This window comes from Dama dama, chromosome 7 (assembly GCF_033118175.1).
Source record: "Dama dama isolate Ldn47 chromosome 7, ASM3311817v1, whole genome shotgun sequence".
In the NCBI taxonomy this organism is placed as follows: domain Eukaryota; kingdom Metazoa; phylum Chordata; class Mammalia; order Artiodactyla; family Cervidae; genus Dama; species Dama dama.
The window spans coordinates 10,281,489-10,295,268 of record NC_083687.1 but is presented as its reverse complement, the minus strand read 5'-3'; the positions used below and the strand labels follow the sequence as shown (position 1 = coordinate 10,295,268).

General features: G+C 52.2%; 2 protein-coding genes across 4 annotated transcripts in view; both read right to left on the bottom strand.

The window, feature by feature from the left end:
* Positions 1–4,092: 4,092 nt before the first annotated feature.
* On the bottom strand, positions 4,093–7,105 carry ZBTB9 (zinc finger and BTB domain containing 9). The gene is made up of 2 exons (XM_061146450.1): positions 6,876–7,105; positions 4,093–6,620 (listed from the first exon to the last, which is right to left on the bottom strand). Exon 2 carries the CDS (start codon positions 6,612–6,614, stop codon positions 5,226–5,228), a length of 1,389 nt encoding a protein of 462 aa, XP_061002433.1. The 5' UTR covers positions 6,615–6,620; positions 6,876–7,105; the 3' UTR covers positions 4,093–5,225.
* Positions 7,106–7,878: 773 nt separating this feature from the next.
* The window catches only part of SYNGAP1 (synaptic Ras GTPase activating protein 1), a 32,022-nt gene continuing 26,120 nt past the window's right edge, over positions 7,879–13,780 (bottom strand). For all 3 annotated transcript variants that reach the window (XM_061146447.1, XM_061146448.1, XM_061146449.1), the window contains 2 exons: positions 13,385–13,475; positions 7,879–9,779 (listed from right to left, as the gene is read on the bottom strand). In XM_061146447.1, coding sequence (XP_061002430.1) covers positions 9,633–9,779; positions 13,385–13,475 — 238 coding nt within the window. In that variant the 3' untranslated portion in view covers positions 7,879–9,632. The remainder of the gene's footprint in view (positions 9,780–13,384; positions 13,476–13,780) is intronic.

Here is a 13,780-nt window from a genome sequence, read left to right as displayed (position 1 = left end):
TTTATTGTTAAAATGTTGCGTGTCAGTCCTACCTTGAAAAATAATAATTTTAATCCATCTCCTTCTCTCCATATCTGCTTTTACTCACTTCTTGTCTGCACTAATGAAATAGTCTAATTGGTCTCCCTACTCCTGCTCTTGCCCTCTGTATACAATTTATTTTTGGCTTCATTGAGTCTTCGTTGTTGCACTCTGGCTTTCTCTGAGGTACACGGTTTTCTCATCGCCGTGGCTTCTCTTGCTGTCGAGCACGGGCTCTCAAGTGTAGGCTCAGTAGTTGCAGCACACAGGCTTAGCTACACCAAGGCCTGTGGGATCTTCCTGGACCAGGGATGGAAGCCATGTCCACTGCATTGGCAGATGGATTCTTTACCACTGGACCACCAGGGAAGTCCAGTGAAAGTGTTAAGTTGCTCACTCATGTCCAACTCTTTGCAACCCCATGGACTGCAGCCCACAAGGCTTCTCTGTCCATGGATTTCTCCAGGCAAGAATACTGGAGTGGGTACTCATTCCCTTCTCCAGGTGATCTTCCTAACCCAGGGATGGAACCTGAGTCTCTTGCATTGCAGCCAGATTCTTTACCATCTGAGCCACCAGCGATGCCCAAGAATCTCTTTAAAATGTGAAAAGATCATTATTCCCCTACTTTAAATTCTTTATTGTCTTCTAAATGCATTTAGGATCAAATCCAAATTCCTTATCACAATCAAGGCTTCATATAGTCCAGTCCACCTCTTTAATCACATCTGCAATGAACTGATTGTTTATGCCCCCCAAAATTCATGTTAAAACCTAATCCCCAAAGTGGTGTTATTAGAAGGCTGGGCATTGGTGAGATTAGGTCATGGAGGTGAAGACCTCATGAATGGGATATGTGCTCTTATAAAAAAGAGACTTCAGAGAGCTCTCTTTCTCTTTCCACTGGGTGAAGATATAAGATGTATGAGTCAGGAAGCAGGTCCTCATGACACCAAATCTTCTGGCACTTGATCTTAGACTCCAGCCTCCAAGTGTGAGAAATAATTCTTTTGTTTATAAGCCACCCCATCGGTGGTACTGTTCTAGATGCCAGAGTGGACTAAGACAACCTCTCATTCCTCTCCAGGTTCCCACTCTCATCAAATACACCTCCTATCTCTTCCTGGGCCTTTACATCTGCTGAACACTTAACTGGAACCACTTTCCTTGCCCTGTTTGCATGTCTGGTGTAGTGGGAATTCCTAATAATGTACTTTCACAGCCTTGAGAAATTTCACAGAAATAATACCTGGATAAACAGCATGTATTAAGAAACTATATTGATGATTACTTCTCATGTCCTTCTTAGAATTATAGCCTTGTTACAAACCCCAGGGTCAGACCCAGAAGGGATTATGACTGGGATCATGAAAGCATGGACTTGGAACGCCTAGTCAGCATCAGGCATGAACGCTGCCTATGCACTTGCTAATTGTTCCCAAGACCAGCCCAGAAGGGAATGGCCTGGGGTAAACACAAGGAGATCTGGACTGTGTCAGTGTAGTCCATGATGCTTAGGAGTATGTGACTGATATGGCATATGTCTTGAGAAAGATAAGATCTGAGAAAGTCTTGTAGTCTGCAGTTACGAATAAAAGCTGGACTCAGAGTGGACTCTGCACCTCAGTCCAATAGAGGCCGCAGGTCCCCGACCCCTTGCACCAGATTTCGTGTTCTGTCTTCATTCTCATCACTCGCTCCCAGACCATTAGGGCAACAGTCTGGGTCTTTCTTTTCCTTTGGATACTAGATAAATATGTACAGTATGCCTTCCTTTCCTGTTACTCTCCATCTTATTGCCTGTTGTATTTCCTCTCCCTTTTATCTATGAAGTACATACACAATGATTTAAACATCTGTCTCTTAAAGCAAAAATCCAGGCCCAAGTCCTTATGATACTTTCTGCTTTCTTCATCAGTGCCCAGTACACAGCAGACACTTATTGTTGAAGGAAGGAAAGGGGGAAGAATCTAAGTAGTTTGGGGGTTAGGAAAACTGGATATATATAACTAAGGGTCACCAGTACTTAAATGCTTCAACTCAGAAAAGTGGATAAAAATAATCCAGGAGTGTATCAAGTTAGAAGACAGGGGAAAAGAGCCCTGAAAAACTAGCATTTATGAGAAAGGCAGTAATTAAAACAATAACATCTAATCCTTACTGAGTGCTGTATGCCTCATTTCCCTTTTAGTTGAAAACACTTTCCCTTTATGGATGTGAATGCTCCCTGAGAGAACCGATCCCCGAGTGTGGGGAACTGATGCTCTCACTCTGTAATAACAGCTGACATTTATTGAGTTTACTGAGTACAAGGCAGTGTTTTAAGCATTTTACATGTATTAGTTCTCACAATCCCATGAACATATTAACTGTTAATGAGAAACTACAGAGACAGAGAGTGAAGACATATGACAAAGAGGATAATTAAAAGAGCAAAGGCTCTGGGAAGGGGCCTAGCCATGGACAGTAAAAGGGACATTTCCTCCACTATAAAAAGGAAAAGACAGAGGCAGAGAAGTGCACATTTGTTTAAACCAAAATCTTTCATCATGGAACTTGATTTCTCTATAATTCTAATAACTTGATTAAAAAAAAAAAAAACTTCTAACATGGGAGTTTTAATGGGCTTCATAGGAAGTAATAAAGAGCTGTGGGGAATAAGGAGAGGGAGGAGGCAATTCTGCTGTATGTCTAGACATCTATTAAGTGCCAGGTATACCTCAGGCTTTACAGATCCCGAGATGGGCAACATGTGGAGACTGTATGGGTGGGCCTCTATTCTTGGGTGGGCCCCCTTCCCCACTCTTCTGTCCCAGATCTTCAATTTACCCTTGAGGATTCCAGGATTTGTTGCCTCAATGAAATATATGGCCCCGGTACTCTGGCCAGAGGATGGACCTGAGGCCCAGAGTCCACTCCTGGGAAATTTTATCTTAAGATGAGTGACACAAGACATAAGACTGACTGGGTCTTCCCAAAACATATGACCTGAAGAAATCCCCAGTTTCTGCTCCCTGAACCCCTGGAGCTGACCCAGGTCTTATCCTTCTAAAAGCTGGTCTTTTAGCCCTTCCTTCTGTTCCAGGAGCCAGCCCACATCCTTCAGAGTCCTGCTTTGATAAGGGTTAGTCAGAGCCAGCTTCCATTACTTGCAATCCAAGGATCCTGGCCAATAGATACAATCACTTACAGAATGTGCACCAAAAGAATGACAGGTGGGTGGCATGCAGTAGATGCAAGGGTGGCAGCCTCCATCCCTGACCCTGTATCCAGTGTGGTCACAGTCCTTATAGTGGGGATGGTTCTTTAGAAAGACTGACAGATCCCAGCTAGAACTCACCTTCTCAGCCACAGTCATAGTTTAGCCCCTTTAGGCTCCATACCTAATAACTTCTGAGGTACCTGCTTTGGCAAAGGCTGTCAGTCTTGACTCTACAGTTCTCATGCTCACCATTTCCACATCAATTCAGTCACCTATCCCCACTGCCACACTCTGGCAACGGAGGAGGTCTTTGTGAAACCTCTGGTGACCTATAATAGGTCTTTACTCAGCTTCCTTTGTGCCACTACAGTAGCTTGTACTGTCCCCCATCATGGACTTACTATACCACATTGTCATTATATCTAGCTTTGGTAGTAGCTGCAAACTCTTCACGGTTAAGAGTGTAAGTCAGGGTTGAGTACAGTGCTTTGTAATAAGTGTTAAACAAACCAAACAATACACATAATACATGAAGTCAGGAGGCAACATTATAGAATCATGTGAACAACCCCTAAAAAAAAGAGAAAACAAAGAACCAGTCAGAAGGTACATAACACCCCACCCCACAAAAGAAAAAAAAATTAAAACTCTGAAAAATAAGGTAACTTATCAGAAGTTATTCAGAGGCAGGTGAGGACTGAGAATCTGGTCCACCAATGTCCAGGACTGTGTTCTCTGCATCAGCGTGAAACTATCTGATTCTTCCCCCACTGATATAACCCAGCTGTATAAGGAATACATCCAGGTCTTTGCAACTCTTTTCACATGGTCTCTCCCATATAAATGACTCAATTCAGTTCACAGTTAGCTTAGATTTCATGGCAAAGTTTATTTGAAGAAATAAAGAAAACTACGACAATCTCCCCATTCCAACATCTACCCTCCTATGTGTGGACCAAGGGGCTGTAATATGGGTGAGGATGGAAAGGGAGGAGGTATGGTCCCACTGTGCAGTTATTTCTCTAGTTTTCAGCATGTGCCACCTCAGCCCTGAGTCCCTCTAACCTCAGTCACTTGTTCAGAGCAGTGGCACTACCCTGAGAGCATTTTAGGTCAGTGGCCATCTCCTGAGTTCACTGATCACATTTCAGTCCCTGTGATCAATATGAGTGATCAGTGGTGGTCAAAGGTAGACAAGAGGCAGAGACTGTGGAGGGAATACCTCTATTAAAGAGGGTTCTAAGTGACTCACGGAATCCTCAATTTGTTAAAGTGCTCAACTACAACATACAAAATAAAGGGGTTGAAAAAGTACCTACGGGTGAGAAAGTAATTTACAGACTGAAGGGTTTCCAGAAAATCGTAACAAAGGAAAAGTATAGAAGACCTTTACTCATAAAATTTCAGCAACGATGAGGGAAAAGTAAAGCTTAGAGCTTAGTCTCTGGGATTACTAGAACTCTGAATCAAACACATCTCTAGATGGAGACCAGCTCCCTTAACTTCTCGTAGAGACTGAATTAAACATTTATCATAATTTTTCTTGCTCTAACTCCTCTCTCATCAAATAAAACTTCTAATCTGAAATTTAATCCAGTTTCCTGTATGAAAAGATCTATTACAGGCAACTGATCAGTATATTTACGGCCTGTAAACCAGTTTCCTGTAGGATAATTAGCAAAAACCTGGAGATGAGAAATCAAGTTTTCAAATCTGTCAGGTTGAGGCCCACACCCAAGAAGAGATTCATAATATATCTACCCTTCTGGAATAATGAACAAGATACAGGGACGTTGCTGCTGGTCCAGTGCTTAGGACTCTGCACTGTCCACTGCAGGGGTGCAGGTTCAACCCCTAGTGGCATGCTACGAAGTATGGCCAAGGAAAAAACCACCAACACCAACAAGATACAAGATTAGGGTAGTGTGGTAGTGAGGAGTAATAAGTATCCATCAGCAGCAGGGGCTCCCTTGTCCTGAAAGTTAGCATATGGCCTCAGCAATCACTTGTAAGTCCAGTGAGCAGTGGCCCAGCCCTGACCCTTGCAGAGGTCCCTATGGCGAAGGAAACAGGCATGGACTCTGAACCGGCGACCACAGTGAGGACAGGCATGTAGGGCTCCAGCGTGCGTCTTCATATGCTCTGTCAGATGGTGCTTCAGCTTGAAACGCTTGTTGCAGATGCCACAGCCAAAGGGTCGAAGGCTGAAGGTCAGCATGATGTGCCGGTCACGCTTTGGCTTCACTGCAAAGCGTTTCCCACACAAACAACCAAAGCGTTTTCCATCTGCAGGGGGTGCGCCACCTAGCTTCACAGGCCCGTGCACAGCCTGCCCTGCTCCCCCAGGTCCCCCACCCCCTGACAGGATTTCATTCCCATGAAGATCCACTGGTTTCCAGGATGGACCACCTCCTCCAGATGCTGTCCCTGCTCCTGAGGGCAGTAGGAACCCCAGTTCTCCATTCTCTTCAGTGTTCCCTCCTGGAAACACTTTAGTCTCCTCCTTCGCTCCTACAGACTGACTTCCGCCTCCTGCTACCTCCTCCTTGGACTCAAAGGGTTCCTGCTTGATGTAGAAGATTTTGGGGGGCAATGCAGTGTGAGGAGCAGGAGACTCAGGTGGGGCATTCTCGCCCTCTGGAAGCCTGCAAGGAGTAGTGGATGTGGGCAGGGGGTGGGATGCAGAAGGGCAAGGAAAACTCCCTGACCCTTTCTGAGACTGAGGAGTCTGAGAGGGTGCTGCTGACCCTTGGTCCTCCTCATCTTCTTCCTCCTCTTCCTCTTCAACCTGAAGCTGTAACATATCTCCCAGTTCACTCCCCTCCCCTCCAATCGGGCTCTGGGTAGAAGCAGAAGACTGTGCCGGGGTCTGGCAAGGGGAAGAGCGGATGCACCAGCCTCCTGTGGTGGAAAGAAGTGTGTGGAAAGGGGTAGCTCCTCGGGATGAAATCCCACCACCTGCGTTTTCCAGTTCTCTAAGGATCTCTGAGCACTGATCTACCACTTGCCACATCTGCAGGCCACTGGCCACAAGGAGGTGCGCAGGGAGAGCATCCAGGGGCAGACGGAGGTGCCCCGAATAAATGAGCTGGAGCAGCCCCTCGAAGGCATCGGCTTCGATAACGCTGGGAAGGGTGAGACGCGGGGCATCCCCCAGAAGTAGTTTGTCGTGGAAGTAAGGAGAAGCGGCGGCCAACACTGCTTTGTGGGCCCTCAGTTCGCGGCCCTGCACCAGGAGAGAGACATCACAGAACTTTCCCTCCAGCCTGTGGCGGTTCAGGGCCTCCAGCAGCAACGAGCTGTGCTGAGGAAACTCGATCTGGATCGTCCGTGGGGCTGGGTTGCAGGCTGGGGAGGGGGCTACGGAAGGCAAAGGCGTCGAGGTATCCATGGCCTCCTGGGGAAGAAAGAGACCCCAGAGGGTCGGGTACAGGAGGTGAGGGGGCGGGGGAGAGCCCCTGCGCGACGAGGGCTGTGGAGGAAAGAGGGGGTCACAGACGCTCGGGATGAGGGCAATCGTATCTCCCCAAACAACGTCCGCCTCCGCTGCACCCCAACGTGTGGGAACTTTTCGGTCGCCGGTGGTTCGGGCAGAACAGTCCCAAACACACCCCGCCGAGAAAACGAAAACAAACCACAACAAAACACCAACCGGGGCTTGAACTTGCAGGGCCTGTGGCGAGGAGAAGGTCCTTTAGCCGCGAGCCGGACCCCGCCGTTCCGCTCCCCAGCTCACGTGCCCGCAGAGTCCAACTCCCTGGCAGGCACCTGGGGACCGCGAGCGCCAGCCGCTTGGCCCTTCCTGCCGCCACGCCCCCACGGGTACACACGCGGTCTGGCGTCCAGAGCGCCTCTGCAGCAACCGCACCGCCTCGGCCGGAAGCCGCCTCCTCCTCGCCGGAAGCGGACCTCTAGGAGTTGGGCGGGGCCAGGGAGGCAGCCAATCGGAGGGCGCCGGCCTACAAGCCTCACGCCGATTGGTCGCGCCGGGGAGAAGGCGGTGCTGGCGGGAGGCAGTAGACCCGGCCCGGGCCACAGAAGGGATGAGAAGGTGCACCCGGTACCGAGGGCGACCAGTGAGCTATGCCAGTGATTAAATGTAGAGCCTGCCCCCGATAGGTGGAGATTAAGAGGGCATCTAGTGTATGGGCTAGGTATTGTTCGCATCACCTTCTATCCCATGCTCCCTCCCCCGACCTGCCACCAGCGAGGTGGGAGTTCCAATCCTTTCCTCAGGGGAGGCCGAGGCGGCACAGGGGCCGACTCCACAAGGCTGAGGCACCCAGTTCTTCCCTCCGTTCCGCACAGGAGCACTTTAACCAACAATTAAATAATCTTCATTTCTAGGTAATTATTTTTAAGGGACTTGTAGATGTACACTTGTGATTTTTTATCAGATAATGCTGTTCCTTAACCTCTCTACTCTTGGGGTTAAGTGGCGCAGTGGTGAGACACATGGGGGAAATTTGGCCTGTGCAAGACTCCTACTCTAAAACAGTTTCACTGGTTGGGAGATCGATATTCTAGGGCCAAGACTATGGCATCACACAAGGATACAGAATTTCTCCCAAGCTGTCAGCTTCCTCTCAAAAAGCAGTTCCTGTCACCATGCTAATCCTCCTAGAGGTCCGAGACTAGGAAAGTCAGCACCGCGATAAAAGAACAATCTCCGTTTATTAAACATGATTTTTCTGTTTCACCACACACTCCAGAAAAAAAGGAAATGGGGCTGGGAGTGGAAGAAAAGGGGCAGTGGTGGGGGAGAGAGTAGGCTGGGGGTGGGGTGGGGAGGGGTGGGGAGGGAGAACGAGAAAACAAAATAAAACAGGTAGGAAGAACATCTCCCTACCCTTATGGGGTGGGGGACGGAATCGTGGGGGGGAGGGGGCCAGGAAGCGCTGTACAGAGGGGTTGCCCCCAGCCCACACACACACACCCCAGATATGTACAGTACAAATCCCAGATAATTACAACAGCCAAAGAAGAGAAGAGGAAAGGGGGTCCAGGGGGAGGGTCTGAGGTTGGGAAAGTAAGGAAGGGCACAGGGATAAAATTTCACATATTTACAACTTTTATATAAGTATAAATTTGGCCCCGGCTGGGTGTCTGTGTGTAGGGGATGGGACTGAAAGGGAACTGTCCATACAAAAGAAAGAAGGGTGGAGTCCGAGAAGTCTCAATACCAAACGCAAGAAGGGATGAGGGGGCAAGGCTGGGTAGAGGACAGCAGTCAGGGACGAGGGGGTGCCAAGGAGGGCCTTCTCTCCTCCTATGACCGACCCACCCCAAACCCCATCCATCCTACCTCCCCTATCCCGCCAGAGAGCTATGTACAGAGAAACACCGAAAAATTGTGGAGCTGGCGGGAGGGAGAGATGTGGAGGGAGATTGGGGCGGGGGGAGGATGAGAGGGAAGCCCAGCCCTGTCCTACCTCCCCCAGGGGACAGAGTCATGGAAGGGGGCCCCCAACACCCCTCCTCCAACACAGGTCCCCCTGCCCTGGGGGAGAGAGACATGGCTTTTCCTAGAGTAAGTTCCCCCCTCCCCCTGGGAGTAGAGACCAAGGGGGGGGGGCAGGGGGGCTGTGTGTGTCAGGGTAGGGCAGATCAGCTAGTCTGTCCTCCCCAACATACACCCCCCTGCTAAACCCTAACCCCTCCCCTGAACCTCAGTTCCGCCCCACCCAACACACTGGGGGAGGGGGGGGCCTGAGCCCCCTCACCCCGCTCTGGGACCAGCCAAGAGCAGATCAGGTATGGAAGAAAGGGAGACAACTCCCATTCCCCCTTGCCGCCCCCTCCCTGCCCCGGTGGCCCCTCCACCCCATCTGGGTTCTGGGTGGGGAGGGAGAGTATTTGAGAGTGGTAGGAGGAGAAGGAGTTTGTGCGTGCTGAGCCCCCCCAGACGCTCCTGAGAAATCAAGGGGTAATAGGACCCCCTCACCCGGGGTCCCCTCCCCATAACAAGGGGGACAGGGGAGGCCAAAATGGGGCGGTGGAGGGGAGTTAGATTGTCAGCTCTGGTTACTGCTAAAAAATCACCCTGAAGTTGAAAGTTTGGAGGTGCCGCACCCCCAGGGTGGGGGTGAGGGTCTGTCCCCCAGTGCTCAGGGGAACGATGAGGCAGAGGATGGGGATAGCACCCCGGAGTGAAGGGGTCTGTGTCCTGGGGCAAGGGTCCTGGAGGTCACAGGGGACAGCACCCCAGCAGGAAGGAAAAGGGGGCAGCTGAGGCTCCCCGCTCTCCCTCCCAGAAATGGTGCAGTGGGGGTGGGGGACTGGTGCCCCGCAAGGAGGCGTTCAGGGAGGCGATCCCACTGTCCCTCGGCGACGTCCAGTCCTGGTGGTCAGTGCCGTTCCAGGGTGGGGTACACAGGGAGGGAGGAGGAGGTCTGAGATGCTGGGTGGGCTAGTGGTCTGCGGTGTTTCGGAACTCGCCGTTCTCAGTGATCTGCAGCCGGGGTGGGGGAGGTGGGGCTGGGGGGGCCAGGCCGTTCCAAGGTGGGGCCAGCGTCACACGCGGGTTTGTTGGACCCAAGGGGGGAAGCTGCCTCTCCTGCAAGATACCAAAGAGGAGAGCGCGGACTTATTGAGACGCTTCGCGGGGGCCTGGCTGCCAGCCCCCAAGCAGTGGCCTCCCCCAGAGCTGGCCCACTCCACCAACTATCCCACCCCCTTCCCCCAGGACACCCCTCCCACCCACATCCTTCTCGTTTGTTCTCACCTGCAGGAGAAGGCACATCTTCTGCAATCAGGGAGAAGAGACTCTTACCCCGACTCCTAACTGGGGCCTTCAACCCCAGGAGTCACACCAGGAACCCATTTCAAAAGAGGTCAGTTTCCTATCTCACCCTCAAGCTAACCCTGGCATCTTCCACTGCCCAGGGCCCCCTCCCAGGCCACCACCAACTTGAGGTGGGAACTTAGTGCAGAGGGAACAAGGAAAGGCAGTACAGCAAAACCTCATTAATCCAACCCCCCATGGATTGGAATTTTTTCATAATTTGAACAAAAACTGGGCTTGAGTTTTCCTTTATCTGTGAAGAAAGAATGTGCTAAGCAAATTAATAGTAGAAACATGTCTGTGGGAGGGAATATTTAACCTATACCAGAAAACAGGCTTTTCAATCCTATCCACTCATTAACACATGCTCCCTGAGGGCCTCGAGTGGAAAAGCCTCGTTCATGGAGTTCTACTTACTGTATATATTCTGAAGATATGCATTTCATTAAACAGATACTGTCATTCAGTTTTGTCACTTATTCAGAGTGGCCATCTCAAATACAACACTCTACATTAGAGAGGTTTAACTGTACTGGGGGAAAGGAACAGGATTCAGGGAAGTGATGTGGGAAGGAAAAAATACTGTGGGAGGGCTGCCTCTCATGCTGATGTCAGAAAGGAAGGACCAGGAGCTCCTGCAGAGACACAGCATGCCCCAAGCTCTGCGTCCCCAGGAAGCAGAAGGACTTCGTTCCTCTCCACCCCCATGTTCCTTTCGTTCCCTCACCCTGGGCTCCCAGTTAGAGGGTGAGGGGGACTCCCACCCCTGGTACTATTCTACCCCTTTCTACCCTTCCTGGACCAACTCCTGTCTCCTCCCCTCAGCTCTGGCTTCTGTTCCTCTGCTGGGAGCGGAGAAGAACACCATGTATTCTATGCTTCAGGTCGCTCATTTGGCTTTTAAAAATGCAGACATAAAATTAATTTTTACATTAATGGTTGAGTTACAGAGGGACCAATACCTGAAAGGGATTTATAAAAACTGTCCAAATTATTTCCTGAGATATAGGGCATTGAAGCCTAGCAACCAAGCTGTGTCTGACCGAATCGCTAAAGACATAACAACATTCCAGGCAGAGGCTCCCAAATCAGTTCTCCTCACCTCTCAGAAGGTCACCCAAACCCAAGATTTAAGCAAAGCTGCCCTCTTAGCTACTGAGTATCTCCCACACTTTCCAGGAGTCAACAAGAGGAAGTCACGTGCAGCAGGGCATCCTGAGTGTGGCGGGAGAGCAGGGGAAGGAGACCTCAGACTCCCTTCCCTCTGCTTGTCTGCTGGCAGTGGCACACAGGCGTGCCCCCGACACCCCCAGGGACCCAAATTTAGAAAGGAGATAAATTAGGGTGCCATTATTCATTTTACAAAAGAATTCACCACAGGAGTCCTTTAAATGGTGAGGTCCCCTAGTGCCTGGCAGCATCTGTTTTCAGCTCACTAACTACTTTGACAGAGAGGCTGGGCAGGCAGAGAGTTAAAATTACAGTGTGAGGAGCCACTGCCCACTGCAGATCCATCCTGCAGAAAATAAAGCCTCTCAGAAGTGATGTCACTGGTTGACAGGTTCCCACTTACTGGCTTTTCAGGTAGGATTCTGTGCCCGGCAAGGCCACTGGGTAGCAGGAGACGGGGAGTGAATGGCATTAGCAGCCCCCAACCTAGCACTTCTGCCTGAAATCAACACGGCTACCAGCCCATGATCTTATCTAGGAAGTCATCTCCTGCCACTGCCAACTCCCACACCACGTGGGCCGGTCCACATCCTATCATCCATCAGGGTCTCCTTTCTCAATCCTTCTCCTTGCTCCACTCACCCTTAACTGTCTTGACATCTGAATGGCACCCTTTCCAAGACCCCCAAAGTCTCCCTGCATTAACTACACACTCTTAACTCCCACCCAGCAGGGTCGAATAGGAGCCTCAGATGCTGTCTACCTCACAGGTGTAGGGAAGGAGGAAGAGAAACAGGTGAAGGGTGGAAGGAAGGAGGGCTCTCCACAGAACCAGGAGAAGGGAGAAGGAAGAGGAAACCCCAGCCTACCTGCTGCAGCCAGCACAGCCCCTTTAGCCAGCGCCCCCCAACCCAGTGTCACCACCCCTCCTTAACAAACCCTACCCCCAACATCCCAACCCCCAAGGACGCTTTGGTGAAATGGGGGGTGACAGACATACACTGGAGAGATTAGAGGAGGAGGCAGGGTGGGGGGAGGTGCGGGGAGGTTGTGTGGGGAGGGCGCTGTGATCTAGGGATGTGCAGGTGTCTAGGGTAGAGAGCTTGGTAGGGAGCAGGTGTCCCTGAACGGTTCTGGGAGGCGGCAGGGAAGTGCTCTGGGGCAGTGCCTGGGGAGATGGGTCTGTGCAGGTGTCCGGAGGGTCGCGTCTGGGGAGGTCCTCAGGTGTGGGGGGCAGCCGTGAGCCGGGGAGGGGCTCTGGAGAGTCAGAGGGAGTGGGCTTCACGACCAACCTGCAGTGGTCCGGAGTCACCTCCCCCTGTGTCCTCCGCCCGTGGTCAAAGCGGAACCAGGAGAATTACCTGATGAGGAGCTGCAGGGGGAGAGAGTGGGGTCATGGGGTCAGGAGCCTTGGTGGTTCTGGGTGGGGGGAGCCTGGAGGTCAGAGCAGAGGAGAGAAAAGCATGGGTGGGCAAGTGAGCCGAACTGGGGATAGGGAAACAAGGAGTTGGGGGAGGGAGGGAAGTCCTAAAAGCTGGCTGGAGAGAGAGGGCGGCCGGCTGGGAGCTAGGGCGGTCAGGCAGGTGTGAGGACCAGAGGGGGAACAGGGCTGAAGAAGGTGGGCTGGGCTTTAAACACTGGCAGGAGAGGGTGCTCAGAGTGTGGGGCCGGGTGGTGGGGGGTGGGCTTCAGGATCCCAGAAGCTGGGAAGAGGCCTTGCGAGCTGTCAGAAAACAAGGAGAACTTGAGGGGCCCAGGAAGCAGTGATGACGAGCACCCCAATGGCCCCAGGGCACCCGCTGGGCACCCGCCGGGGGCTCTGCGCTGGTGAAGCACTGCCTCCGGCCCCCTGGCCTGAGAGGCGCTCGGGGAGACCGCGCCAGTCTGGGGCCAAGACTTGGGTCTGGGAGCAGAGAGACTGAGGTTCTGGCTGGAGGTCCTGAAATGCAGCCGAGCAGGGGAGGCAGGGTGGGGAGGCATGGGGAAGGGGGAGGGGAGTGGAGGCTGACACTGCTGGGAGTGACGAAGGCACAGACGACTGGATGAAGATGGGGTCGCGGGGGACGGCCGGGAGTGGCTGCTGGACGGAGGACAACGGGAGAGACGGCGGCGATGGGGCCGGGGTGGCTGGCGCAGTGACCGCACGAAGGACAGTGGGATGGATGGGGATGGGACACGGAGAAGATAAATGACATTGTAATTTCCACCTGAGCGTCGAGCAGCCTCTTCTTGGGTTCAGGCAGCGGCTCAGCCATGGTGGGGTGGTCCCGGCGCAGCTCCTCCTCCACCAGCATCAGCCTGAAGGGACGGGCTTCAGTGGGGTTAGTGGCGGGCACGGGCGGGGAGCCTGCCCGGGGAGATCCCGACCCTGGGAACCCTGCCACTCTCTCAAGCTTCGGCACTTTTCTCGCTCGCACTCAGAATCCCTCCATTGCTCCCACCTCAGGGCCCCCAGAGACTGCCCGTCATTCACCCGCTTTCAGGAATGCCTGCATCTCCCTGCCAAGGACAGGTCTCTGTGCCCCGGGGGCCCCACCCACCAGGCACACAGCACTCAACACTCTATCCATGAGCAGGCCCTTCCGCAGACACTGCAGCTGAAG

Excerpts from the sequence above, each read along its gene's own strand:
- ZBTB9 (XM_061146450.1), bottom strand. The coding sequence starts at position 6,614 with ATGGATACCTCGACGCCTTTGCCTTCCGTAGCCCCCTCCCCAGCCTGC.